Source organism: Mirounga angustirostris, unplaced genomic scaffold, assembly GCF_029215605.1.
Source record: "Mirounga angustirostris isolate CCGP_5_RB_7025 unplaced genomic scaffold, mMirAng1.0.hap1 SCAF_3, whole genome shotgun sequence".
Lineage (NCBI taxonomy): Eukaryota > Metazoa > Chordata > Mammalia > Carnivora > Phocidae > Mirounga > Mirounga angustirostris.
In genome coordinates this window covers 123,545,103-123,572,565 of record NW_026991711.1, presented here as the reverse complement: position 1 = coordinate 123,572,565, position 27,463 = coordinate 123,545,103, and the positions used below count along the sequence as shown (strand labels likewise).

Genomic DNA, 27,463 nt, shown 5'->3' with positions numbered 1-27,463 from the left:
GAAGGACTTGACCTAATCCCATGAGCCCTTTAAAAATACAGAGTTTTCTTTGGCTTGTCACAAGAGGGGTCATCAGAGATTTAAAGCATGAAAAGGACATGACTGAATATTTTAGCTTGGAGATTGAGGAGGTCACATGGCAAGGGATGTGGGTGGACTCTAGCAGCTGAGAGTGGCCCTGGCTGACAGCCAGAAGAGAAATGGGAACCTGTAACCTGTAGTCCTACAACTGTAAGGAACTGAATTCTGCCAAAACAAGAATGAGCTTGGAAGCATATTTTCCTCTAAAGCTTCCAGGTGAGAACTCAGTTTTCTCGGCACCTTGACTTCATTCTTGTGGTGTCGTGGGCAGAGAGTCCAGGGACACCATGCTGGACTTCTGATTTATAGGAGTCTGAGCTCATAAGTAAGTGTTGTTTTAAGCTGCTAAATTTGTGGTAATTTGTCACACAGCAATTAAAAAACTAGTACAGTTTTTGGTATTTAGAAGTGAATTGTTGCTGTAACAAATACCTGAAAATGTGGAAGTGGCTTTGGAATTGGGAAGTGGGAAGAAGCAAGAAGAATTTTAGGAACATGATAGAAAAAAGACTAGAATGCCTTGAACTGATTTAGTAGAGGATGTTGAAGATGTGGCTGCTGAGTCTCAAAAGGAAGTGATGAACATATTCTTCAAAACTGGAGAAAGGGTCACTGTTAAGTGGTGACAGGAAGCCTAAGGAATTAATTCTGTGCTGCAGTTCGGTGGAAAACATTCCTGAGTAATGAACTTCATATGTGATGAGCTAAGAAGATTTCTGAAGTGTTGAACATGTCACTAGGGTTTTTTGCTACTTACAGCAAAAAGGAGAGATTTGATGCTTTGGGAAATTCTCAACCTATCTAAATGGCAAAAGACTCCAGAGTTAAGAGATTATTGCCGCCATCATGCCATAGAGAAAAGGCTGAAAGTGTGACTATACAGTCCTTTGTTATAGCCTTGAAAAGATCACAGGGTCAGAGTATTCAGTCATATAAAAGACCCTTCCAAGAGATTAAGGGTGTTTCTCATAGATCTCAAGCTAGAAAGCCCCTGGGAAGTTTAAGGGCAATTTTGCTCAGCCACCTCAATAGAAAACTAAGAGACAGAGAAAGGATTATCTCAAAAAGACCTGTGGGTGTGTGGCTTTTGTCTAATGGAGTGAATCCCCATAAAATCTGCAAAGGCTCACTTGGTTCTTGAGAAAATTTTATCAGAAACACTGCCAGCTTAGACTGAAAGGGAAAGAGTGAATATGAAGTGAAAGGAGGCTCATGGACCCCCCAAAATTCTCTTGGCAGGAAGCAGGCTGATAAAACTACTTAGGAACTTGGCATTCCTAATACTTCCACCACTGGACCAAACCCACCCATTTAGGCTCAGGAAAATCTCCTCTTTACTTCTCACCACCATAGAATAGTTGTATCAGCTCCCAGTAAGATATATTGACAGTAAGATTGTATATAAACCCAAAGGGATCACTAAAGGTCCTATTTAGGATGATTATTCATCCATGTATGTATTCATTTATTCAGTAAGTATGTACTAAGTGTCTTTAATGTGACACACATTATACCCAGTCCTTCATGCAATTGTAAGAGGTCACCCTACTCAAACAGCCCCTTTTCGATATCTATCTATCAATCATCTATCTATTTTAAGTAGGCTCCACACCCAGCGTGGAGCCCAATGCCAGGTTTGAACTCATGACCCTAAGATCAAGGTCTGAGCTGAGATCAAGAGTTGGACACTTAACCAACTTAGCCACCCGGGTGCCACTCTGGGTATCTTTTTAAAGGGATGTGTTTACCTGCTCCACCACAAAGATAATATGCAATTCTTAGTTAGGTTAGTAGAACTTCTTACGAAAAAGAAGGGTTTCTTTTAGCTTCAAACTTTATGAGTAGAACAAAAGGGTTAATAGAGAAAAATTAAAAATACAAAATGGAGTGAACTATATAGAGTTTGCAATTAGTTAAATTAATCATGACTACATATAGTAAATTAAATATATATGCATATATATGCAGTATTTACAAATGGATATATTTGCGTAGGTACATACACACACACATAATTACAGTGTGACTTTCCTGCCTTTCTCAGTGGGTACTGATCACTTAGAGAGTTTAGGTTAGTGCCTTTGCCTTCATACATGCCTAGACCTCCTCTTCTCTTATTTCCTGGTCCTGTATCAGCAAACCATAGTTTGGGTATCTATCCTCACATGATGGCCCATGCTAGTCTGATTGCTTCCTAGTGTGACTCCTCTTATGTCAATAAAGGTTATTAGTTTTGCTACAGTTGATCAAAGTTCAGGCCTTAGTATATGAACCTTTTGCCCTGATTGACTCCAATAAGGTTCATCAACTCTCTATTAATTTTTTTCTTTTTTTTTTAGGCTTTTAATTGCTACTGTATGCATTTGTGCACTGCAGGAACTGCAGGATATAGAACTGTCCTGTGCAATTTCCTTCAAATGCCTGTGACTGATTGCCTTTTATTTCCAGTGAATGCTTTGCTATTGCAGAGGGTGGGGGATATAGATTTGAGGACTTAAGTAGTGGGAAAAAGGACCTTTAAGATCAGAGCTGCCTGGAAAACCTCCCCTGACTGCTTAAAGGAGTGGTGTGTGTGTGTGTGTGTGTGTGTGTAAAAGAGAGATAGTGATCTAACTGGATCCCACTTAGACTAAAATGACTTAAGATATAAATACTGTAAATTTATGTAATGTATCACTGGGGACCAACTGAATTGTGAACTTACAAAAATGCTATGGCAGCACTCAGCAACACAGTAATGCAATGACATTCAGGTTATCTAAAATAGGCTTAAGGCACTTTTTTACATTTTCATAAAATGGAGAATATGGAATATAAAAACTCTGATGCCTTGGACCTTGAAAATATGTCTTTGAAACTCTCTGAACTCCAGTTTGATCTCTGCTCTAACATACACTCACCTAAACCTCTCACTTGCAAACATCCTCTTTTTAAAGGAACCACCTGCTACTAAAGCCAAAGTATCCCCATCTGGCTGAGGTCCAATCTGTTAAACTACTTCCCACACGCAGTTTTGTGGTTCTCTCAATTACTAATTCCTAGAAGTGTGAAGTTGCAGTAAACATTTGAGGAGGTGTTTGTCCTTTAATTATTGGTCTTTTTTTGGGGAATCTGACACAATATCCCAACTAGTGAGTAAAGTAACTATCAGGATATTATAATCATCAGAAGGAGAAGATAGTTAAAGTATATTTTATGTAAAAATGACTCCAAATTACCTGGGGTTCAGAGTTTGTTTTCTGAATTTTTAATTTTAGTCCTCTGAATAATATTATTTAAGAAATTAATGTAATATGGGAGGTTTAATTATCCAAAAGAAATCAAAGATCATATCATTTAAAAATATTCATAATGTTCCTTATTTTGTTATTAAAATTTAGAAATGGACATTAACATAAGCTTATTAACTGATTTTAACATTCTAATATGAGACTGAATGTAGAGTTAACTTTCAGTATATTAATCAGCAGGTGACATAAAGGTAGGATGGTAGTCCAAGAAGCTCATTTTTCTAGTTTCAACTGTCTTTTAAAAGTAAAAATTTCTAGGTGATGTCACCAGGATGGTAACATAGATCATACTGACTTCATCTAAACAACTAACATCTATTCAAGAACAAGACACCACTGGGAGAATCCTAGAATGTGGGGTGAGGTTGAAGCTGCTCCCTGCACCAGAGACTACAACAGACTGCATGAGAAGGGTAAGAAAAGGGGCTAGACATTGACAATGCATTGCTCCTCCAGGACAGTGCAGCATCACACAGAGAGGTCTCCCTTGAGTCTCCAGTTCCTCTAGTGGAAAAAGGCCAGAGGGGATGACCAGCCTCCTCTAGCATTGTGGGTCACGTTGTGGGAGCCCCTCCTCTGATCTCATACATCAGGGAGTGCAGAAGAATCTGCAGGGGCCCAGCTACTTAGGGATCTGTGATGGAGAAGGTTAGGGGTGGGGCTTGCAACAACCAGCACACAGATCTTGGCAAACTGAGTTCATACCCACAGTGTCCAAAGAGTAATCACAATAGCAGTTTTGCTCATCAGCAGTACCAAGTTGTGGGTACAGATCTGCCTAATTTGGATCCTCAAATAGTTTTGCCCACCTTAGAGCCTGGTTTACCCACGTCCAGTCAAGGTGCTGAGTCACAGCCCCACCCACTATGGAAAGTACCTTAGAGCCGCATTTAACCAAAAGGGATTGTAACAATTTCTGGAAGCTGTGTGGTCCAGTGACACTTGAACTGAGAGGTGGGTAGACAGAGCGGATAGCCCCAGAACAAAGCCAGTACGGAGCATGGAAGCTTCCTGTGCTATGCACAGGCAGGAGGATTCATTCATAGACAAGTGAGAGGGTAGCTCCTGGACCTTCCCAACTAGAGAGCCTGTTTGGGCATTTGAGTGCAGCCAGGAGCATCCCCTCCTTCACATTCAGGCAAGGGAGCTAAGACACACCCGATCTACTGTGGAAAGTGTCTTCCAGCCTCATCTGACCAGAAGGGCTGGTGAAAACACCTGAAAGCTGTGTGGCCTACTGGTATTCGAGTTGAGAGAAGGGCAGCAGAGCTGATGGTTTGCAGAGCAAAGGCAGTAGCCAGGGAACTTGTGGTGGGGGTTGACTTTAGTTAAGATAAGACACAGTTTTAGAGCTGCTTCTCCCACTGTGTCAGGGAAGGGGATTTAATTCATAGCCCTGATTATTGTTATATATAACCTTTAGCCTGTCCAACCAGGGAACCTAACCAGAGCACATGAGAAGTTGCATAGATGATTCAACAGCCCTGCATATAGTGGCACTTGAACATCCTGTGGCTTCCCTCATCTGCAAAGTAAACTGGTGGCCTCATTTGACCAGGGAATTCAGTGCATAGTCAGGACAGATTTGGTTCTCCAGGCAAGGAGCTGTACAGGGCCCTGTCCTGCTGCCCTGACAGTGCAGGGAAGCTAATTCATAGCTCCATCTATTACTGAATAATGTATCCAGTCCCAACCATCTGGTAAGCCTGACCAGAGAATTCAAATAACTGTGGAGCCCATCCTACAGCCTCACTTGTATAGGGAACCAAGCCAGAAGTCCTATTTAAATGTTCTCAGTCAACAGCACACCCCCATCCCTGTCCTCAGAGCTTGAATAGTTCTCTCACCCCAAAATAGGCCATAATAGTAAGCCCCACCTGCCCAAAGACATTACCAGTAGACACACTCAGAAACCCAAACTGAGCTGACTGGTGAAGAACTGTCTCTGCCAAAGCAAATCTATAAAGTCTGCAAGAGAAGCTCCATTACAAAAATGCACAGAAACCAACATAAGGAATCACATAAATAAGACACCACCAAAAGAAACTAATAAAACTCTAATAACTGGCCCTAAAGATAGGGAGATCTATGAACTCTCGAAGAAGAAATTCAGAATAATCCTCTTAAGGGAGTTTAGTGAAGTACAAGAAAATACAGACAACTAAACAAAATTAGGAAAACAGTGCATAAGCAAAATGAGAAGCTCAACAAGGATATGGCAACCATCAAAAAAACAAAACAAAACAAAACACAACAAAAAAAACCCCCAAAAACAGAGGTGCCTGGGTGGCTCAGTTGTTAAGCATCACCTTCAGGTCAGGTCATGATCCCAGGGTCCTGGGATCAAGCCCCGCATTGGGCTCCCTGCTTTGCAGGAAGCCTGCTTCTCCCTCCCCCCCGCCCCCGCTTGTGTTCCTTCTCTTGCTGTGTCTCTCTCTGTCAAATAAATAAATAAAATCTTAAAAAATAAATAAATAAATAAAAACAACAAACAAACCAAAAAAACCCAAACCAAAACAAACAGGAATTCTCAAGTTAAAAACACAGCAACTGAACTGAAGAACTCAACAGAATGTTTCAGAAGTAGACTCCACCATGCAAAAGAAAGATTCAGCAACAGAGAGGATAGGACGTTAGAAACCACCTAGTTAGAGGAGAAAAAGGAAAAGATGAAAAAGAATAAAGAAAGCCTATGGAAGTTATGGGATATGATGAAAAGAAATAATACTCACATTATGGGAATTCCAAAATGAAAACAGAAGAAGAAAGGGACAGAAAATATATTTAAAGCAATAATGGCTAAAAACTTCTCAAACCTGGGAAGAGAGATGAACATCCAGATCCATGAGTCCCAAAAGACCCCAAATAGGTTGAACCAAAATAGGGCTACACTGAGACACATGATAAATAAATTGTCAAAAGTCAAAGACAATGAATTTTAAGAGCATCAAGAAAAAAGAGAGAAATTACATATAAGGGAACTGATAAGACTATAGGTGGATTTCTCAATACAAACATTTCAGGCCAGGAGACAATGGGATGACATTCAAAAAAATGGAAAGCAAATAACTGTCAATTAAGAGTTTTGTACCCAGTGATGCTGTCCTTCAGAAATGGAGGAATAAAGACTCCCAAACAACAAAAGCTGAGGGAGTTCATTACTACCAGACTTGCCTTACAAGAAATACTAAAGAGAATTCTTGAGTGGAAGAAAAGAATGCTAATTAACATCATAAAAACACAAAAAAAGTAGCATAAATTTCACTGGCAATGGTAAATATATAGTCATTGTTAGATTCTACAATATGGTAATAGTGGTTCATAACTCACAATTCTAGTTTAAAAGTTAAAAAAATATGGAAAAAATCAATACAATTATCTGTTATTAGTTACACAATGCAAAGAAAATACATGTAAATTGTAACAGCAATAACCTAAAGTATGAGGGAGAAAAGAAGTAAATGTGTAAAATATATTAGTTCTATTGAAGTTAAGTCATTTTCAGTTTAAAATAGGTTTAATATAAATTTAATAGGGACACCTTGGGGGCTCAGTCGGTTAAGCGTCTGCCTTTGGCTCAGGTCATAATCCCAGCGTCCCACATCAGGCTCTCTACTCAGCAGGGAGCCTGCTTCTCTCTCTGCCTGCCGCTTCCCCTGCTTGTGCTTGTTCTCTCTCTCTCCCTGACAAATAAATAAATAAAATCTTTAAAAAAATAAAATAATAAATTTAATATATTTTATGTAAGCCTCATGATAACCACAAAGGAAAATCTTGTAGTAATTACACAAAAGAACATGATAAAGAAGTCAAAGCATATCAATACCAAGACATCGAAACTCAAAAAAAATGAGAAAGATAAGAAACAAGGAACAATGGCTCTACAAAATAACCAGAAAACAATTAACAAAATGACAATAGTAAGTTCTTACCTATCAAAAATTACTTTAAATGTAAACAGATTAAATTCCCCAATCAAAAGACATATAATGGCTGAATGGATTTAATAAAAAAATAAAAAAACCAGACCCAACAATATGCTGCCTATAAGAGACTCTTTTTAGCCTTAAGGATACATATAGACTGAGAGTGAAGGGATGGATAGAGAAATTTCAAGCAAATGATAACCAAAGCCAACCAACCAAACAATAAAAAACTAAACAAACAAATAAAACTCCCAAAGTAGCTGTACTTACTTTAGGTAAAATAGACTTTAAACTTAGAATGGTAAAAATAGGCAAAGAAAGTCATTATATAATGATAAAGGGTTTAGGACATCAAGATGATATAACTGTAAATATTTATGCACCCAACATTGGAGCACCTAATATGTAAAGCAAAAACTAACAAAGCTAAAAGAGGAAATAAACAGTAATACAATAATAGTTGGACATTTTAATAGTCTACTTTAAACAATGGATAGATTTCCAAACAGAGAATCAATAAGGAAACAGCGGATCTGAACAATACTGTAGATCAAATGGAACTAAAAGACATATACAAAACACTCTACCCAACAATAGAATACACATTCTTCTTAAGTGCACATGGAACATTTTCTAGGATAGACCATATGTTAGGCCACAGAACAATCTTAGCAAATATAAGAAGGTTAAAATTGTACCAAGTATCTTCTCTGACCACAATGGCATGAAATTAGAAATCAATAACAAGAGGAAAACTGGAAAATTCACAAAGACATGGAAATTAAACAATACTCTCTTGAATAACCAATGAATCAAAGAAGAAATTAAAGAGGAAATAAAGTTTCTTAGACAAATGAAAATAGAAATTTACCATACCAGAACTTACGGGACATAGCAAAAGCAGTTCTTAGAGGGAAGTTAATACCAATAAGTGCCTACATTAAGGAGCAAGAAATATCCCAAGTAAACAACCTAACTCTACACCTTAAGGAACTAGAAAAAGAAAAACAAAATGAGCCTAAATTAGCAGAAGAAAGGAAATAATAAAGATTAGAACAGAAATAGAGAACAGAAAAACAATTGAAAAATTAACCAAACTAAGAGTTGGTTCTTGAAAAGAGAAACAAAATTGACAAACCCTTAGGTGGACTAACTAAGGAAAAAAGAGAGAAGACCCAAACGAACAAAATTATAAATGAGTAAGGAGACATTACAACTGATACCACAGACAAGAAAAGGATCATCAGAGGCTACTATGAACATTTATATGCCAGAAAACTGGACAACCTAGGAGAAATGGGAAAATTCTTAGAAACATACAAATTACCAAGACTGAATCAGGAAGAAATAGTAAATCTGAATAGACCAATTACCAATAAGAAGATTACATCAGGAATAAAGTATCTCCCAATGAAGAAAAGCCTAGGACCAGGTGGCTTCACTGTTGAATTTAAGTAAACATTTAAGGAACAATTAACACCAATCTTTATCAAACTCTTCCCAAAAATTTGAAGAGGAGAGAACATTCCCAAACTCATTTTTTGAGGCCATTATTATCCTGATACCAAAATCAGAAAAGGACACTAGTAGAAAAGAAAACCATAGGTCAATATCCCTCATGAATGTAGATGCCAAAATTCTCAATAAAATGCTAGCAAACTAAATTTAACAGTACATTAAAAGTATCATTCACCATGATCAAGTGGGATTTATCTCTGGGATGCAAAAATGTTTCAACATATGCATATCAACCAATGTGATACATCACAGTAATAGAATGAAAGAAAAGGATTATATGATCATCTCAATAGATGCACAAAAAGTATTCAGCAAAATTCAACATCCATTCATGATAAATACTCTTAATCAGGCATAGAGAGAACATATCTCAACATAATAAAGGCCATATAAGACAAGCCCATAGCTGACATCATACTCAATGGTGAAAGGATGAAAATTTTTCCTCTAATACAGGAAAAACAGAGGATTCTCATTCTTATACTTTTATTCAACATAGTACTGGAGGTCCTGGTTAGAGCAATCAGGCAATGAAAGAAGGAAGGGAGAGAGGGAGGGAAGGAGGGAAGGGCATCAGGATTGGAAAAGAAGTAAAATTGTCTCTATTTGCAGACAACATAATTTTATATATAGAAAATCCTAGAGACTTAGCCAAAAACTGATAGATCTAATCAGTAAATTTAGTAAAGTTGCAGGATACAAAATCAACATACAAAAATCAATAGCATTTCTATACAGTAAAAATGAAATTTTTAAAAACAAAGAAATCGATCCCATTTACAGTAGCATCAAAAGCATGAAAAACAATAAAATACTTAACAAATTTAACGAATGAGGTGAAATGTCTTCATGCTAAAAACTACAAGACACTGATGAAAGAAATTGAAGAAGATACAAATAAATGGAAAGTATCTTGTGTTCATGGATTGGAAGAAGTAGTATTGTTAATACGTCAATACTACTGAAAGCCATCTATAAATTCAGTGCAATCACTATCAAAAGTCTAATGGCATTTTTTGCAGGAGTAGAAAAATTCTCCTGAAACCACAAAAGACCCTGAATAGCCAAGGAAATCTGAGAAAGAACAAAGCGGGAGGTGTATCATACTTCTTGATTTCAAGCTATGCTATAAAGCTATAGTCATCAAAACATTAATGGTACTGGCATAAAAATAAGCAAATAGACTAATGGAACAAAATAGAAAGCCCAGAAATAAACCCAACCCTATATGGTCAGCTAATACTTGATAAAAGCCAAGAATACTCACTGGAGAAAAGATAGTCTCTTCAATAAATGTAGCTGGGATAATTGGATATTCACATGTAAAAGAATGAAACTGGAACCATATATTATACCACTCACAAAAATTAACTCAAAATGGATTAAAGACTTAAATATAAGATCTGAAAATGTGAAACTCCTAGAAGGAAACAGGAACAAAGCTCCTTGCCATGGGCCTTAGTAATGATTTTTCAGTATGATACCGAAGCACAAGCAACAAAAGATAAACAAGTGGTACTACATCAAATTAAAAAGCTTCTACAGTCAAAAGAAACCACCAACAAAGTGAGAAGACAACCTATGGGATGGGAAAAAGTATTTGCAAACTGTATATCTGATAAAAAGTTAATATCCAGAATATATAAAGAACTCATACAAATTAACAGCAAAAACAAAACAACCCAATTTAAAAATTAGGCATTTTTAAAGGATCTGAATAGACATTTCTACAAAGAAGACATATAAAAGGCCAGAGGTACATGAAAAGATGCTCAACATCACTAGTCATTAGGGAAATGCAAATTAAAATCACAATGAGATATCGCCTAATGCTCTTTAGAATGGCCACCATCAAAAAGACAAGAGGTAACAAACATTGGTGTGGATGTGGAGAAAAGGGAACCCTTGTGCACTGTTGGTGATATTATGAATTGGTACAGCCACTATGGAAAACAATATGGAAGATCCTCAAAAAATTAAAAATAGAGCTATCATATAATCCAGAAATTCCACTTTTGGGGCTATATCCAAAGGTATCAAAAACACTAACTCAGGGGCACCTGGGTGGCTCAGATGGTTAAGCGTCTGCCTTCAGGTCAGGTCATGATCCCAGCGTCCTGGGATCGAGCCCCGCATCGGGCTCCCTGCTCGGCGGGGAGCCTGCTTCTCCCTCTCCCTCTGCCTCTCTCCCTGCTCATGCTCTCTCTCTCTCTCTCTCTGTGTGTCTCTGTGTCTCAAATGAATAGATAAAATCCTAAAAAAAAAAAAAAAACACTAACTCAAAAAGATATCTGCACCCCCATGTTCAAAGCAGCATTATTTACAATAGTCAAGACATGGAAACAACCTAAGTATCCATCAATGGATGAATGAATAAAGAAGTCATGGTATATATATATAATGGAACATTATTCAGCCATTAAGAATGAGGAAATATAACAAACAATGAATCATGGAACACTACATCAAAAACTAATGATGTAATGTATGGTGATGAACATAACAATAAAAATTTTTTTTAAAAAATGAGGAAATATACCATTTACAACAACATGGATGGACCTTGAATGCATTATGCTAAGTGAAGTAAGACAGAGAAAGTGAAATCATAATGCTAAGTGTAGTCAGAGAAAGTAATTATGCTAAATGAATTCAGAGAAAGGCAAATACTGTATGATCTCACTTATGTGTGGAATATTAAAAAAAACAACTCTGATAGAGAGGTCAGACTTATGATCACAAGAGGGGGTGGTGGGAGGGGAAATTAGAGGAAGATTGTCAAAAGGTACAAACTTCCAGTTGTAAGATAACTTTCTTTCTTCTTTCTTTTCTTTTTATTCTATCTATATGAGAAATTGAATGTTAGTTGAACCTATTATGGTAATCATCTTACAATATATGTAAATCAAACCATCATACTGTATGCCTTAAACTTGTACAAGGATGTATGCCAATTATTTCTCAATAAAACTGGGGAAAAAAGTGAAATTTTCTACTAGAACTTCTCTTTAAAAAGTAAAACAAAAACAAAAACTTGATGATAGAATCTTCCTACTCTTTGTCAGGACACGGTTTTAGGAAAAAGTCAGATGGAGAGGGGAAAAAAAAAAAAAGCAGCCTGGATCATCAAGAGCCAGCTGTATATTTCTCTGGAAGAGATTTTTCAATAGGCAGTTTTAAAAATATTTTTAAATTAACTCCAGGTATCAATTTTTGGCTATATTTTCTGTCTAGGTCTTGGTTATTCACGGTGATTTGACTTATTTAATAGACATCTATGTAGTGCTTGCTTCATGCAAAGCACTGTTCTATGTTCATTTAATCTTCTTGACAACGCTAAGGGCAAGGTACTAATATGATCTTAATTTTATAAAAGAAAAACTGAGACCCTAGAAGGTACATAATTTCCCCCAAAGTCATACAGCCATAAAGAGGTTCAGAGTTTGAACCCAGGAGGGCTAACTCCATAGTTCATGATTCTAAACACTGTGCTATGCTGTGCACCATTGTGATTGCTGTTTGCTGTTAATTTTGTGATTAATAAATTTTGAGAAAACTCAGTTTTAAACTACTTGCTTTAGGGTCATTTTCATTGCTTTGGTCCTGTCCTAGTTTACTCAGAATTCCTAAATAGACAGGAAACTGATAATTTTAAAACTCTTTAGTAGTCTGCTTACTAGGAGTATTTGTTGCTGTTCTATATGTGCAAACAGTTTCACTGTGTCAGTCTCCTTACTCGTCTTAATATTCCCTCAGGATTTCTCTCCTTGGGTTAATGAACCACTATGGCTAAACAATTTATAACAAACCACACAATTTTAGATTTTTTCCCCAAGTTTTTATTTAAACTCCAGCTAGCTAACATACAGTACAATATTAATTTCAGGTGTAGAATTTGGTGATTCATCACTTACATACACCATTATAGTTTGATCACAATTGAAGTGTCAAGTGGGTGTTATGAATGGATTAAAAAACCACCTTCATTGCTTCCTTGGTGCTGTTCTTTTGTTAAGTAGACTAAAGAACATAATGATTTTGATGTGATTTTTTTTTTACCTATCAGTATCTTATTTAACAAGAAGAGAATCTCCACAGGCTTCCAGAATCACATCTACCAACTGATCAGAATTCATACCTGTTACCCACCTTCCCTTTTACAATGCATGATGTATCTGTGCTCCTAAAGCCAGCCCATTCATTTATGCACTACACCCTATCCCCTCTCTCCTATTCAAGGTCATCCCAATCTCTCTGCCACCACCATTGTTCTCTTCTCTTTTAGATCTTTCCTATTAACCTACAAATATGCCATTATGACTTCTATTTTTTTAAAAAAAATACTCTCCCTTGACCCCAAACCCCCTCCCTTAGAAATTGTACCATTCTATAGTCTACACACTGTCTCCAATTTCTTTCCATTCATTCTCTCATGGGCTATTTTGTCCCTCCATCCCAGCAAAGCTGTGCTTACCAAGGTCATAATTGATCTCCATGTTGCTCATTCCAGGAGTCAGTTCTCAGTCCTCACTTTACTTGAACTATTAAGACAGAAGTGATCACCACCTCCTCCTTGGAAAACTTGATACTTGGCTCCCAAGAAGCCAGTCTCTCTGCTTTTATCTCACTTTGCTCATTTTACCTCACTGATTTCTCCTTCTCAGTAAACTTTGATGGATCCTCCACATCATTCTAACTTCTGGGCCTTGGAGTGCCCTGAAGGCTCAGTCCTCTAAGTATATATACTTCCTAGGTGATCTCAATCAATGCAATATTATTTAGATGTCATTTATATGCTGACAAAAAGCAATTAACATCTCTGGTCTAGGCTTCGCTCCTGAACTCCAAATTCATACATCCCATTGCCTCAAATCTAGTATACCCAAAATGTGTTCTTGTTTTTCCCTGCAGACCTGCTCCTTCCCCAGTTTTCTTTTTCTCAACAAATGGAAACCTCTTCTCCCAGCGCTCTGGCCAAAAGCCTTGATATTATCTTTGACTCTTACTTTTCCCCTGCACACCTCCTACTGATACCCTCACCTATTGTCACAAATAAAGGTTCTACCTTTTAAATCGAAGCTATTATAATAACTTCTTAATCTCTTAATTTCTCTGCCTCCTCCTTTTGCATTCCTACTCCCTTCTCCAGGCTATTTTCCACACAGCAGTCAGAGATGTCACTTCTTACACTACATTCTATATCTCTTGGATCTTATATCCTGCCACTTTTCCCCTAACTCATCCTGTGCCAGCCGTACCAATCTACCTCCTCTTCCAACACCCTGGCCCATGTCCTCTTAGGCTTCTGCATTGGCTGTTCCCGTTGCCTGGAAGACTACTCTTCCAGATGTCTGCATAACTCACTCTCACTTCATTCAAGGTGCCACTCCAATATCATGTTATCAAAGAGAAAGTTCATCCTCAATTACCAAACTTAAAATAGCATCCTCTTTTTCTGTCATTTTATCCATTTGCCCTACTTTTATTTTTTTCTTAGCACTTATAATCCCACCTGGCACCCATCTATTTATTTATTGGCTGTTTTCTCTTTCTCTTCTAGAATGTAAGGTCCATAAAAGAGAGGGGTTTGTCTATTTTCATCGTTGTATCTCCAGTGCCTGGCAGAAGGCACTCAACAAATATTGGTTGAATGAATGAATATAATGAACGAGCAGTATACAACTGTACTTTAATGCTGAGGTATAGAGGAAAATATGCCAAACTAGGAGGCCCTAACAAGGTGGGTGACCTTGGGCAAGTTATGCAGGCTCTGTGGGATTTTGCCTCCTCAATTGTGAAATGAGGTGTTTGGATTAAATGATTGCTAAAATCACCTCAGCTCTAAGAAGTTATGATTGAATGACTCTGAGGTTTGATTACTTTTCACTTTTCACTCTCTGTGACACCTCAGGCTGTGAAATACAACATCCTCAGTATATATACTCCCTTCCTAATGCATAGTGAAAAGAGAGAAATTAAACAAGATTACAGACAAATTCATTTTAGCAATATCAACATATGACATGATCATTATGTAATATTTCAATGCCCATACTGAAAATAAACCTTACGTCTAAAGAAGACATGACAGTTATTTTTTAATCCACCTGGCATTTCAATTAAGAGGAAGATAACTAATGTGTTTACCTCAGAACACTTTCTTGGCTCATCACTGTTCTAAGGATATAAGACTACATCACAGCAGAAAACAGCTATTGCCAATTCAAGTAGACAGCTCTACTGCTGAAAAATGCTCTCATAAGTGACCAAAGTGAACACCACCTAATAGAGATTCATGTTATTTTTTTATGCATATAGATATCACCTACTTCCAAGCAAATTAATAATAAGAGGCATTAATACTATTGTGCTGAACAGCCTCCCTTTGTGTCATACTCTCCATTCTTTTCAGTTGTTTTGTACAACTCCCTTGCCCTCTGGCTTCTGGTTGGATTCAGTCAGAATGGAACACTAGAGATGGGGATGAGAAAGGAGACTGATGTTGGGAGAGTTGTTTCCCCAGCTCCTAGCCCTGCAGAGTTGTGATGACCAGCTGTGTCCTCCACCAAAGTTCTCAGCTCCTCCCTTGAGGTGGCCCTCCTCACACAGCTTTCTCTGACTCTAGTCAATGGGTGGTAAAGCAGCTCAGCTATTGCATGATGTCTTATGATTTCCCTGAATTGCAACCCTCCTTTGTCAATTGTCCCCTTATTATATTCTTCTTGATTTATTCTAATTTTAAGCATGCCATCTGTTTCCTATTAAGAATCATTAAAATAGAAAATTAGTAAGAGAATGTAACACAAAAAATTAAGAGGATGGGAATATAGTTATGTCAGCAAACCAAGACTAAAAAGGGGCGCTGTAATTGAACATGGTTAAAGTTAAAAGGAAGCATTTAGCTCTTATTTGCTAATAATAGACAACATCCTAGCACATCAGGAGCTGACAGCATGTACTGGGGGAGAGGGAAGCAAACCACCCTGGATAGCATTTTTAGTAGAACTGCTTTACAGAAGAATCTAAATCAATCCTCATATGATATTGCATCAACCTTTATAAGGCCTATGATATAAAATTAAACCATAGTCCTGTGCAACTTTCTCTAGAAAGTGAAAGTGATGCTGCATGCAAGGTGATAAGAAGTGAAAATGTTATATACAGGGATATACAATGTTCCTGTCATCTGACTTGGTATAGAAATAGAGTTTGGAAACTTCAGGAATGAATAATAGTCATGTCCTTTAGATGTTCCTTCTAAATATTGATTTTTCTTGGCCAGATTTTCAAAAAACATACTTTTGTAATTGTGAAGTATTTATGTCCATTGTAGATAGTTTGGAAAATACAAACAAGCACACAGAATACAATAAAAGTCACTCCAATTCCTAAACCAGTACCAAAAGAAAATTATTAGCAGCATCCTTATATTCTTTTTTTTAACATACATGGGGAATTTAACTTAACTAGAATCATACTGCATATATTATTTTTAACCTATTTTTAAAATTTTATCAGTAAATCTTGTATATTTTCCCCTGTTTTCCTATCACATAATTTTTAGTGTTTACTAGTGTCTCATTATGTGAAATATTGCATTTAACCACTTTCTTATTTTGGAGTGTTAAATTATTTCCAACCTTTCACCATTTTAAGGCTGTAATGAACATACTGATACCTAAATCTTTGCATATGTCCCTGCTTATTAATTCTTAAACTTTGTTTCTTATTCCCTGAGGCCTTTTGCTAGTGATTTTCTTATTTATTCTTCAGAAAGAGTATGACAATCTACCCTCTTACCAGTGGTGGATGTACTTGTTTATCAGGTTGGAGATTGGTGGCAAAAGTGTTCAAGTTTAGGATACTGATAAGTAGCTAGATACAAATAGTCTGAACTGTGGACTGAAAGGAGATCTATTCAGATAACCAGGCAGGATGTTTGCAAATTTGACTTTCTATTTTGGTTTCTTACCCATATAGAGTGTTCAAATATTTGCATAAAGAATGTCATGCAAACTAATTCTTTTAGGGCCAAATTTTTATTCAGAAGCTTCACCAGGTCCTGGGTTGAAGCCCACAGAGCTCTCTATACCTTAAAGTATAGAAGAGATAATTTTGGCTGAAAGGTTTTGAGGATAGAGGTGACAAAGTGTTCATCTTTAAAAGAAGAAAAAATCTTTAATCTGACTGTCATAGACAATCTAACTTGAGAAATACCATACCCCAGGGCTCTTTTGAGATTAAATGCACTTCCACCCCACACATGACTTAGTGGAATGGACCACTGATTGTTTATCGTCTATTGTTATTGTTTAATTGGTTTCTTTATTAGTAGTTTTGGATTTATATAAGTTGAAATAAGAAAAGTATTGACAAAACCAGAGAAGGAGACAAACTATAAGAGACTCTTAATCTCCAGAAACAAACTGAGGGTTGCCGGAGTGGAGGGGGGTGGGAGTGATGGGGTGGCTGGGTGATGGATATTGGGAAGGGTACGCGCTATGGTGAGCACTGTGAATTGTGTAAGACTGATGAATCACAGACCTGTATCCCTGAAACAAATAATACATTATATGTTAATTAAAAAGAAAAAAGAAAAAAAAGAAAAGTATTATGTGCAATGTTGCTTTTCCATATTGTGTTTCACTGGATTCATTTAGCAGAGGTATATCATGTATTTCTCATTTGCAAGATGCAATACTAGATACAAATAAATATTACAGTGTAAGGCATGTTCCTTACCTTTCAGAAATTCACACAAATGTGTGAAAGATTATGTGATGAGATATAGATGCTTATCAAATTGATTGTAGGGAAAGAATAGTCATACTTTGATTGGTGGCAATTTTATGGGATACAGGCTGATCTAAATGGAGCAAATGGAAAAAAGTAAAGTAAAAAAAAAAAAACTTTTAAGAGGTCCTGCTGCTTTTACATGTAATAATATCACTATTTTGTGAGGGTGCGTATTCCAGACCAAAAGTAGAAAGATCTGTAAGATGCAAAGAATTAGCTAAGTAAATTAGAATCTAGAAAATGGACTAAAAGTCCCTTATCTCAATGGCTTATGAGTAATGGAACTGGATATTTTGAACTTCCTATTTCATATATTTTATGTATCTAGTTAAGAATTGTGACCTCCTTCTGAATAAGTCACTAAGGCCTTTGAAATAATGACCTGGGAGCAAGGTATAGAAGTTTATTTGTTCAAAGATTCAACGTCACACAGATTGCTTGAAATCAGAAACTAAACTGTCTTCCTTCTATAATGCTTTAGTCCTAACTTTTTGCTTTCTACATGTAAACAAGAAATTCTTATTTCATGCTGAATTATAATAATTATTGGACTGAAGGAGTGAAAAAATATAATTTAATGGTTGTGTAGTATTAGTCCAAGTTTTTTAAAATTAAACTTTGAGGTACTCTAATGCTATAAACATTGTTTCCTAGTGGAGTTTTTAATAGGAAACATATTGTTTGGAAGATTAGAAAGGTAAGATGGGATATAAAAATGATCTCAAACTTTTTGAAGAGTTAGCATAGCATTATTTTACAGAATAGTTTCTTTGGTTTATTTACACTTCTACTGGCTTAACTTCACCAAAATGAGCAAACTGTAGGACTATGAAAGGGAAACATCCAATATGAATCTGAGATAATAAGAGGAGATGGGGGGAATTAAGTCCTGTTTTGTTTTTCAGAAGAGCAAGCTTTTTCTAGAAACCTCATCTGTGAAAGTCAAGGAACAAACTTTGAATTCAACTCTTATCACTTGAACTTACTTTCTGATTTCCCTATCATTGGAATGTTCTAAGAATCACTCAAAAAGTAAAAAACAGGATGTTTGAAATCTGTGTCTCGACAAATGTCCCAAAGGGCTAACTAAATATCCTTAGCTTTAACTTTAGTTTGAGGTTTTCAAAGCAAATAATTCTAGACACAAACTTCCTGCTCCTAATGTCAAAAAGTGAATAGAACTGTCCTTAGGGAAGTGCTTAGTTCAGACTTTACCATCCTGCAAATAAAACTGCTGGCCTTGTTCCCATCCACAGCTTTGTTATTCTCGGGCCAGAGACCAGAAGAAGCTTCCACTCACCTAATGATGATCAACTAAGCCCTGTGTCAGACATGATACAAGGTACTACAATACAAAGAAGAATAATGCTGACCAATATGGAAAATGCTATGCTAAGGATACATAAATAGTGCCTTAGAAGGTACATTTATGTCTGGAGGAGAGGGAGAAGGAGGAAAGCTGAGAAAGCAATGCTAAAACTGAGTCTTAAAGAATGGGTAGGAGGGATTTAGCAGACTACAGGCAGGGCAGACCACGCCGGGCATGTAATAAATGCCTAAATAGATCAGTAACAATCCAGTGGGAGAACCTCATGAAAAAGAATCAAGGAACTCAAGGCAGAACAAAATGGAGAGTAATAAACTTTCACCAAGTGTCATTGGTGTGCCAAGGATGGAGCTAAGATTTTTTCCTGGAGGGTTCAGATGATGATTCAAGTAGGAGATGGCCTTTGTTCTGAGAATAAGGGTAGAGTAAAACTGACAGGTAGAAGAGGGAAAGGATGTCATTCTAGTTAAGAAACTTTGCAAAAGGAAGATAGGAATGAAAGTACATGGCCATTTTCTTCTATTTATGCTCTCACCCTAGAAATCTCATCTAGTCCTGTGGCATCAAATACCATTTTAAGTGGATATTTCCTTAATTTAGATCTCCAGCCCTGAATCAACCCTTGAGTCTCCCATCTGTACCCTCCATATGTTTATTTGGAATCTTCACTTCAAGATCTTATAGTCATGTCAACTGTTTAATGTTCACTGCTGAGCCCCTGATTGTCTTTCTTTCCCAAACCTGTTATTCTTCCAATCTTCCATCTCAGTTATTGGTACCATCATTCAACTGGTTGCTCTAGCAAAAATCTAGGAATCATCCTTGATTCCCATTTTCTTCAAACTTCATATCTAATCCCTTAGTGAGCAGTCTGGCTCCACTCAAAAGCCATCTCAAATCTGAACACTTCCCTTCATTTCCTGGTCCAAGTGATCATTTTTGCCTTATTCTTCTATCTGGTCTCTTTGTTTCTCCTTTGCGCCTCTACTATCCATTCTTCACCCAATATCCAGAACTACCTCTTAAAAATGTAAGTCAGATCATGTCATTCCCTGCTTTAAATTCTTCAATAGCTTTTCCTTGTTTCTAGAACTTAAATCCTCGTCTAATCACATAGCCCCCAGCTAGCTTCTTAATCTCACCTCCATTCTTAACTCACACCACATGCTGAGCTGCACTGGCTTCTTCCCAGTCCTGAAAATGCACAAGGTCTTTCCCACTCAATGCTGTTGCACCTAGAGCTCCCATTTCTGCAGTGATCACCCTCATTGTCTCACAGTGATTGTCTCACAATCATCTTTCAAGTTTTGATTCAAATGTCATTACAAAAATATGCCTTCTAATAAAAATTCTACCCAAATTTTTCTAAATCATTACTATAATTATTTCCTTCTTAGAACTTCACATGTAATATTCTGTTCATTCATTTACGTGTTTATTCTCTTTCTCTCTCTCTTTCTAGAAGTCCCAGCTCTATGAAGCAGAGGTCTTATTTCTCTTTAAGCATCATATCCCAAGTACACAGCACAGTATCTGGCTTAAAGCATGTGTTCAATAAATATTTGTTGAACAAATGAGTGCCAAAGTCAGTAATATCTTAAGACTATAGATAAGGGTTGACAGAATTAAATGCACAGAGACATTATATAAAATAAAGATTGAAAAGGATCATTTAGTTTGCTCATTTATATGTCACTGGTGAGAGTAGTGAATTTGGAAGGAAGGAAGAGGTAGGAATGTCATGGATGAGGAATAAATTAGGAGATGTGAAATTGAAGAAGAGTGAGTATTCTAAGATGTTTGACTGAAAAGGGAACAATGAAGGGACAGTCTTGGGAATCTAAAGAAAGTTATTTTAAATTTTGTAAATGTGTGAGATTTGTACATATTTCCATGTAAGGAGAAGGAAGCAGCATAGACCAAGAGATTGAAGGTACAAGAGATAGAGAGGTAGATGATGGAGTAAGGTTATGGAGAAGATGGAATTGGGGAGTAGGATCTGGAGCCCGAGAGGGATAAATCTTGTACAAAGGAAAGACATCTCTTCTTCTGAGGGGCAAGGCATCAAGGAAGGTATCATTTAGAGCTTCCATTTTTTCCTGATAAAAGTGAAGAAGGAAAGGCAGTTACGGAGCTTAACATAGTGAACAGGCTTTGGAATATAGCCATGAGAAATTAAGAGGCATTAACCAGGAATTCATAAAAGGAATGCTGGTTGTCAATGAAGATTCAGTTGAAACCATAAATTTGGTGCAAGTTTCTATAATTGTGTAATTCATTCATCAATCAAATGTTTATTAGCTATATACTATGGTCTAGACCCTTTAGTTGATGTTGGAAGTGCCAAAATAAACAAATCACGTTTCTGAAGTCTAGTGGGGGAGAGAAAGAAGCATATTAATTAGCAAAGCCTTGTGATGAAGGCTCTACTAGAAGAATAAAAGTATACAATCAGAACACAGGATGATAGAAAAGAAGTGGGTAGTTTCTGGTCATAGAACTGATGGCTATAATTGAAGATTTCAGATTGGAACTGAAATGTCCTTGATGATAATAGAATCCTGGGGGAAGAAGTAGCTCCCTGGAATGGAGGAAGTCATAAAACTGTGAAATTAGTAGGTTGGAGGGGCATTCAGGCAGATGCTGAAGCTGTGTAGGAAAGTAGAAAGGGTTGTTTTGGACAACAAATCCTGTGTGGCTATCACCCGCCTATCTGAATTCTTGATGAATATTTGGGAATGACCTGGAAATCCATACATGCCAGTCATAAGGACTAGAAAGTGATACAGATACAGTTAACATCAAAGGAAGAAGACATTGTACATGAGAGGATTATCATTGTGGTGTAAAAGTAGCTGTTAACAAGGAGGAAAATGCCCAAACCATTCCCCAGCTTCCTGGCACATGGGGCATCGAAGATAATCATCCTTTACTCAAGAGAATTCCAGTCAAAACAATGATACAGTGGTCTGAAGGTTGAAGATGTAGAGGATTTTATGTGTGATGACACAGGGGTTTCAGAGAGTCCAGTAGAAAGCACTGAAAAAGAATAAATCATGCTCACCTAAGAGAATGAGGGCGGGAGAGAAGGAGAGAGAGGCTCACACTGTAGTAATGTCTGAGGATACCAGAGTGTTGGGAATGGAAATAATTGATCCCGAGATGCCAAAAGCCTCAGGTGTGACTTAATTCTAGAGCCTGCAGAGGCTAGTGCACCAAATAGTGTCTGCAATCCAAGGACACCAGCAACCTGGGGTTGGTCTGCTTGTAGTCAAGGGATTGTCGACAAAAGAACCACTGACTTCCCTCCAAGGCCAACAGTGAGCATAAGCGAACATTGGTCTGTTGGAGCCCAGGGGAAAATGCTCTTTAATCCAATATGTGTTCTTTTTTAAAATTTAGTTTTGAAGTAGCTTTATTTTCTCTGATCATGAAAGAAATACATATTCATTGCAAAACATAAGGTAACAAAGAAAAGTATAAAGCATAAAATAAAGACCACTTAAACCCCAGAGGGAGAGGATATAATCATTGTTAACATTGTCATATCTGGCACTGAGAGAATGCCCTGGAATTTCTCAGTTAAGACTCTGAAACACACCTTGTCAGTGTTTTCTTTCTCTGCCTCTCCTACCCTCTCTTTCACTCTCCATCTTTGGTGCTGCTACCTTTCTAACTTCATCTCTGTTCTCCCCAAATTCAAATCTCAATGATCTCTAGAGTGAAATCGTTATGCCTTGAGCTCATCCAGTTATTCACTACTCATTGAGTGGACATCTCCCTTGTGGCTGCTGGTGTTGTAGGCTCTGCAGCAGAGTTGCTATGGCTGTGGCCATGTTGCTTGGGATGCTCCTTTTAGTTCTCCCAGGGGTCAGAGACTATGTTTGCTAGGGGAAGTCTGGAAACCATTTAGCTTTTCATATTCACTTCTCAAAAGAGGGGTGTGGCTAACCTGTCTTCCACAACAGACCTTCTGCTGGCAGTCACTCACTATCATTCACCACTGAGGTACTCTACTTTTTCCAGCAAGATCCAGTCTCTTGAGTCACACACAACATGGCAAGCCAGAGTGGCTGAAGGGGCCTCTGTCAAATAAACATTAACTTCAATTGCCCCACCTGGGGAGCTAGGAGAACCCTGAATAATGGTTTCATCCCTCTGAAAATCCATATGAGTACTTTCAGTTTTCTCAGTCTGGCTCCATTTCCAGAGAAGGGAAGTAAAACAGGCTTACTAAGAATGCTCTCACCTTTTCGAGCTTGATAAATTTGTCCTTTATTTTACCACATAAGTCAGAACTACTATATATCAGAACCCTTCTAATTTTTTCTTCTCCTCCTTCCTCCCACCTATCTCCTGCCACTTCCCCAGAAGCATAAAGCTTTCAACATCCTGCTGTCCATTAGCATAAATAAACTCATGCTGTTAAAGTAAAAATAGGTTTAATGATATTTGTTAAAGACTGCATTATCATAAGGGGATAAAAATATTCTTGAGTAACAGAGAGATCATATACTTTAGAGACAATAACATGCTTCTATTGTGGTTCCCTGAAAGTCGATTATTTTAGCCATAGATTTAAACTTTAGATCTCAGCATAAGTTACATTTCCACTTCAGCATTGTTAAACCATGCAGTTTCTTAGGACTTGTACCTTCATGTTTTCATTTATTTTTTTTTTTTCTGTTGTCAATATACTGTAGGCAGATCTAAGAAATGAAAAAGATAAAGTACCATTTAAATTTAAACATATGAACCAGTGGATATGTTGTTATAACTTTTCTCCTCATTTTGACATATCTGTTGTTAATTTAAATTTTATGTATCATTTATACTGTAGATAAGAAAATACTGGGCTAAAAAAGAGCAGAAGTGGCAAGAAATGGAAATGAGAGATCTTCAGCGTCTGGAAGAACTGAAGAAATTAATGGCTGAACAATCAGTGAAAGACAGAGAAAGGTAAAAGAAAAATCCTAAATTGCATAGTAATGGAGGTGGTTAGAGTAAACAGTATCAGAGGGAGCATTTTTCTATACTTAATGTGTTCTTACAGTATTTATATTCACAAACAGATAAAATGATACTTATAATGTATTTCCGTCTCTCCTATTCATACACAAATCTCTAGTTTGCCATTTAGTTCCTTAGATAGTTTCCTAGTTAAAACCCTCACAGATGATTTCATAGTATTTGATTGCCCACTGTATGCATGAAATGATCCTGGCTGCTGCTGTGACTTAATATGTTGACATAGAAGGAGGAAACCATTATTCCGATAAGAAGGGAGACCCATTTGCTATGATTGTGGCTGGGGAAGACAATGCACAATTATACAGCGTATGTGATTCATTTTAGTATACTTAGAATGCACCCTATGTAGGAAAACGCAGAGGATTTCTTGGAATGGTGTAATTTTAGAGCTGAAAAGGACATTTGAGATCAACTAACCCAGTGTTCTCATTTTATGAATGAGTATCCTGAGAAATTAAAATTACTTTTCCAAGTTTACCATATCAATCAGTGTCAGTGAGGAGACAGAGACAACACAGTAATTTGAATAGGGAAAGGTTAAGATAAAGCATTATTAATTCTAATAGAAAACCTCTGTTATATAAAGAGATAAAGAGAACTTTAAAGAAAACCCCAGGGCTGAAGGAAGTTTCCCATAGAAGAAACAAATATGGAAGCCCCCCCCCGCCCCCAGCTCCAAGTTTAGGACTCAGACCTTACTGTAGAAGGCATGGTTGTGGCCGACTGCATGGTGGAGAAGTTCTTAGATGGGCTCAACCAGAACTAGTTCACAGTCACTGGGCAAGCAGGAAACGCCCTGCGTGAGTGTAGGAGGCCAAAGCTGGAAGTCAACCATTGGGATGCTTGCAAAACTCAGTGAGAATCTGACCATGGGAGTGCCTCTGAAATTTGATGGGAAACTGACCATTGGGTGCCATTGGAACTCCATGCGCACAGGTGCCACTGGGAGTTCCCCACACATGCAGCAGGCAGCCATATGGTTGGAGCAAGAAGGGGTAAACACTGGAACCAGGAAAGAAAGCCCCTTCCTCCTTCAGCATCTTTCCAGAACCCCTTTCTGACATAGCTTAACATTGTGTCAGACAACAAATTGGTAACTGGCATAGTTATCTAGTTTAGCTAGCTTCTGAGTGGATTTTCACAAGATAAATTAAGAATAGCTCTTTTGTTTCATAACAGAAGTCACAATAAGTTTACTGGTAGTCAATTTAAAAAAATAAACTTGCCTGGAACTCTGTACTTTCTGCTCAGTTTTGCTGTGAACATAAAACTGCTTTAAAAATTAAGTCTATTTAAAAATTACCTCTTAGGGGTGCCTGAGTGACTCAGTCAGTTGAACCTCCAACTCTTGGTTTTGGCTCAGGTCCTGATCTCATGGTTTGTGAGATTGAGCCCTGAGCTGGGATCCACATTCAGCAGGAATCTGCTTGGATATTCTCTCTCCCTCTGACCCTTCCCCACCCTCTCTTTCTCTCCCTCTCTAAATAAATAAATCTTAAAAAAAATAAATACAAAATAAAAATTACCCCTTAGACTTATATATAACCTTGGAAGATATAACCATTTTATACAACGAGGTTCACTTTTATCTAGGAAGCTTCCTTTGTAAGGGTGGGACAGTTATTTCAAACTCCAGTCACCAAGGTTTCAGAGTAAATCTGGAGTTCCACATAAATGCCAGGCAATTCCTAAGGATTTTCTGGATGAAATTTACATCATTTTCTAGGTATCTCAGGATTTTAGAGTTCACTTTAATCTATTATGGAGAAAACTGAGAATACAGCAAAGCCAAGGCTCTAGGCTAAGAGGTGAAACAGCCAGTGAGAAACCAGCCAAATAAGCACAAACCAAGATAAAGTGGGAACCAGCAGATAGGTCATGCCATGGGTCAGAGACAAAAATCCCACTAAAGAGCAAGACAATGGTGGAGGTCAAAGGCTGCTTGGAAAGTCTGAAACTATGCTGGGGAAACAAGAGAGAGCCACAGGAATTAAAGGGGGTGGGAAAAACAGAACAGATGTGAGGTCCCAGCATATAGCAGACATGCTTCTAATAGAATCTCCCCTCATAGCCAGGGAGTTTCTTTGATTACAGAGCCATTTTGGTCTTTAGCTTCCTGTTCCAATAATTATCAAGATTAGCTGACTCAGAACTCCAGTTGAAAAGAAGAAAAGGAAAACCAGATTAATCTACATTACATAACAGGAAAAAATAGGCATATCACACATAGCAAAAAGAGTACTAAGGACTAGGAACCAGGGGACCAAGGTTTTAGCCTTAAATCTTCTTGGAATAGTGTATGAATTGGCCAAAACCATTCATTTAACCTCTATGAGGCTCTGCTTTGTTCTTTGTAAAATTGAACTGGACAGCTTCTGAGGGCTAAGTGAGCTATCAACTTTTAGGGGTCTATGATCTGTATGTTAAACTCATGTGAAATGTTGTAGATTTGGATAATTATGAGTCCAGTACTTGCATGCCAATGGGAAATCAGTGAGGAAGGTCATTAAAATATCAGGATAATATAATATATCAAGAAATAGTTCCCAGAAAATTTCAGATAATGTTGTAGATGAAAGCATTGTCCTCATTCTGTGACTTAGGGAGATGGAGTTCAACATGTAAAAACTGCTGGTAGCTTTTGCTTCTGGCAAGAACCAGAAGTTGTGTTCTCTTATAACCACCCTGACACTAAGAAATTTGGCTAATTGCTTTTTCTCTACTACTGAAATACAGTTCACAAATCTCATATTTAATTTTTTAACTGGAGGCACATTTTTTAAATATAAAAATAAAAGCTTGAAACAGCCTCCAGATCTGTTAAAAACACACACACGTGGCCTTGAGGGTTTAAATTTTTCTCTTGTTTATTTTCTTCTATTTTTTAATTCTAAGTTTCTTGAAAACAATATTCATAAATTAGCAGATATATTAGGTCAAACCATAAGAAAATTCCATTTCTGCAGGTCAGAAATAGTTAAGTATTGACAGTTTCATGTGGTTCAACATAAAAAGATATAGCGATTCATCTTATTTATGTTTTCCTTCTCAGTTATAATCTGTATTTCACCCTCATTTTAAAAATTTTTTACCTAAATTAAATTTAATTAACATATAGTGTATTATTGGTTTCAGAGGTAGAATTTAGTGATTCATCCATTGCATATAACACCCAGTGCTCATTCCATCAAGTGCCTTCCTTAATGTCCATCACCCAGTTACCCCATCCTCCCACCCACTTCCCCTCTAGCAACCCTCAGTTTGTTTCATATAGTTAAGAGTGATTTTATTTTATTGAGATTGTTTCTGCCAAAGTTTCCACTAACCTCCTAATTTCCTAAGCCCTATTCTCTTTTTGAACATGCTAGAGAAGTTAAGAGGGAAGGTTCTTTAATCAGGTTGTTGACATTAGAATCCTGGCTCTATTCTTTATAGCTTTGTGACTTTTGGGTACGTTATTCAACTTCCCTGTGCTTAAATTTCTTTGTACAATA

The 27,463-nt window shown here is 37.2% G+C and overlaps 1 protein-coding gene across 6 annotated transcripts in view; it reads left to right on the top strand.

Moving 5' to 3' along the window:
- CCDC148 (coiled-coil domain containing 148) overlaps window positions 1-27,463 on the top strand; it is a 236,543-nt gene that overhangs the window by 152,372 nt on the left and 56,708 nt on the right. For all 6 annotated transcript variants that reach the window (XM_064586583.1, XM_064586588.1, XM_064586586.1 and 3 more), the window contains one exon: window positions 23,779-23,897. In XM_064586583.1, coding sequence (XP_064442653.1) covers window positions 23,779-23,897 — 119 coding nt within the window. The remainder of the gene's footprint in view (window positions 1-23,778; window positions 23,898-27,463) is intronic.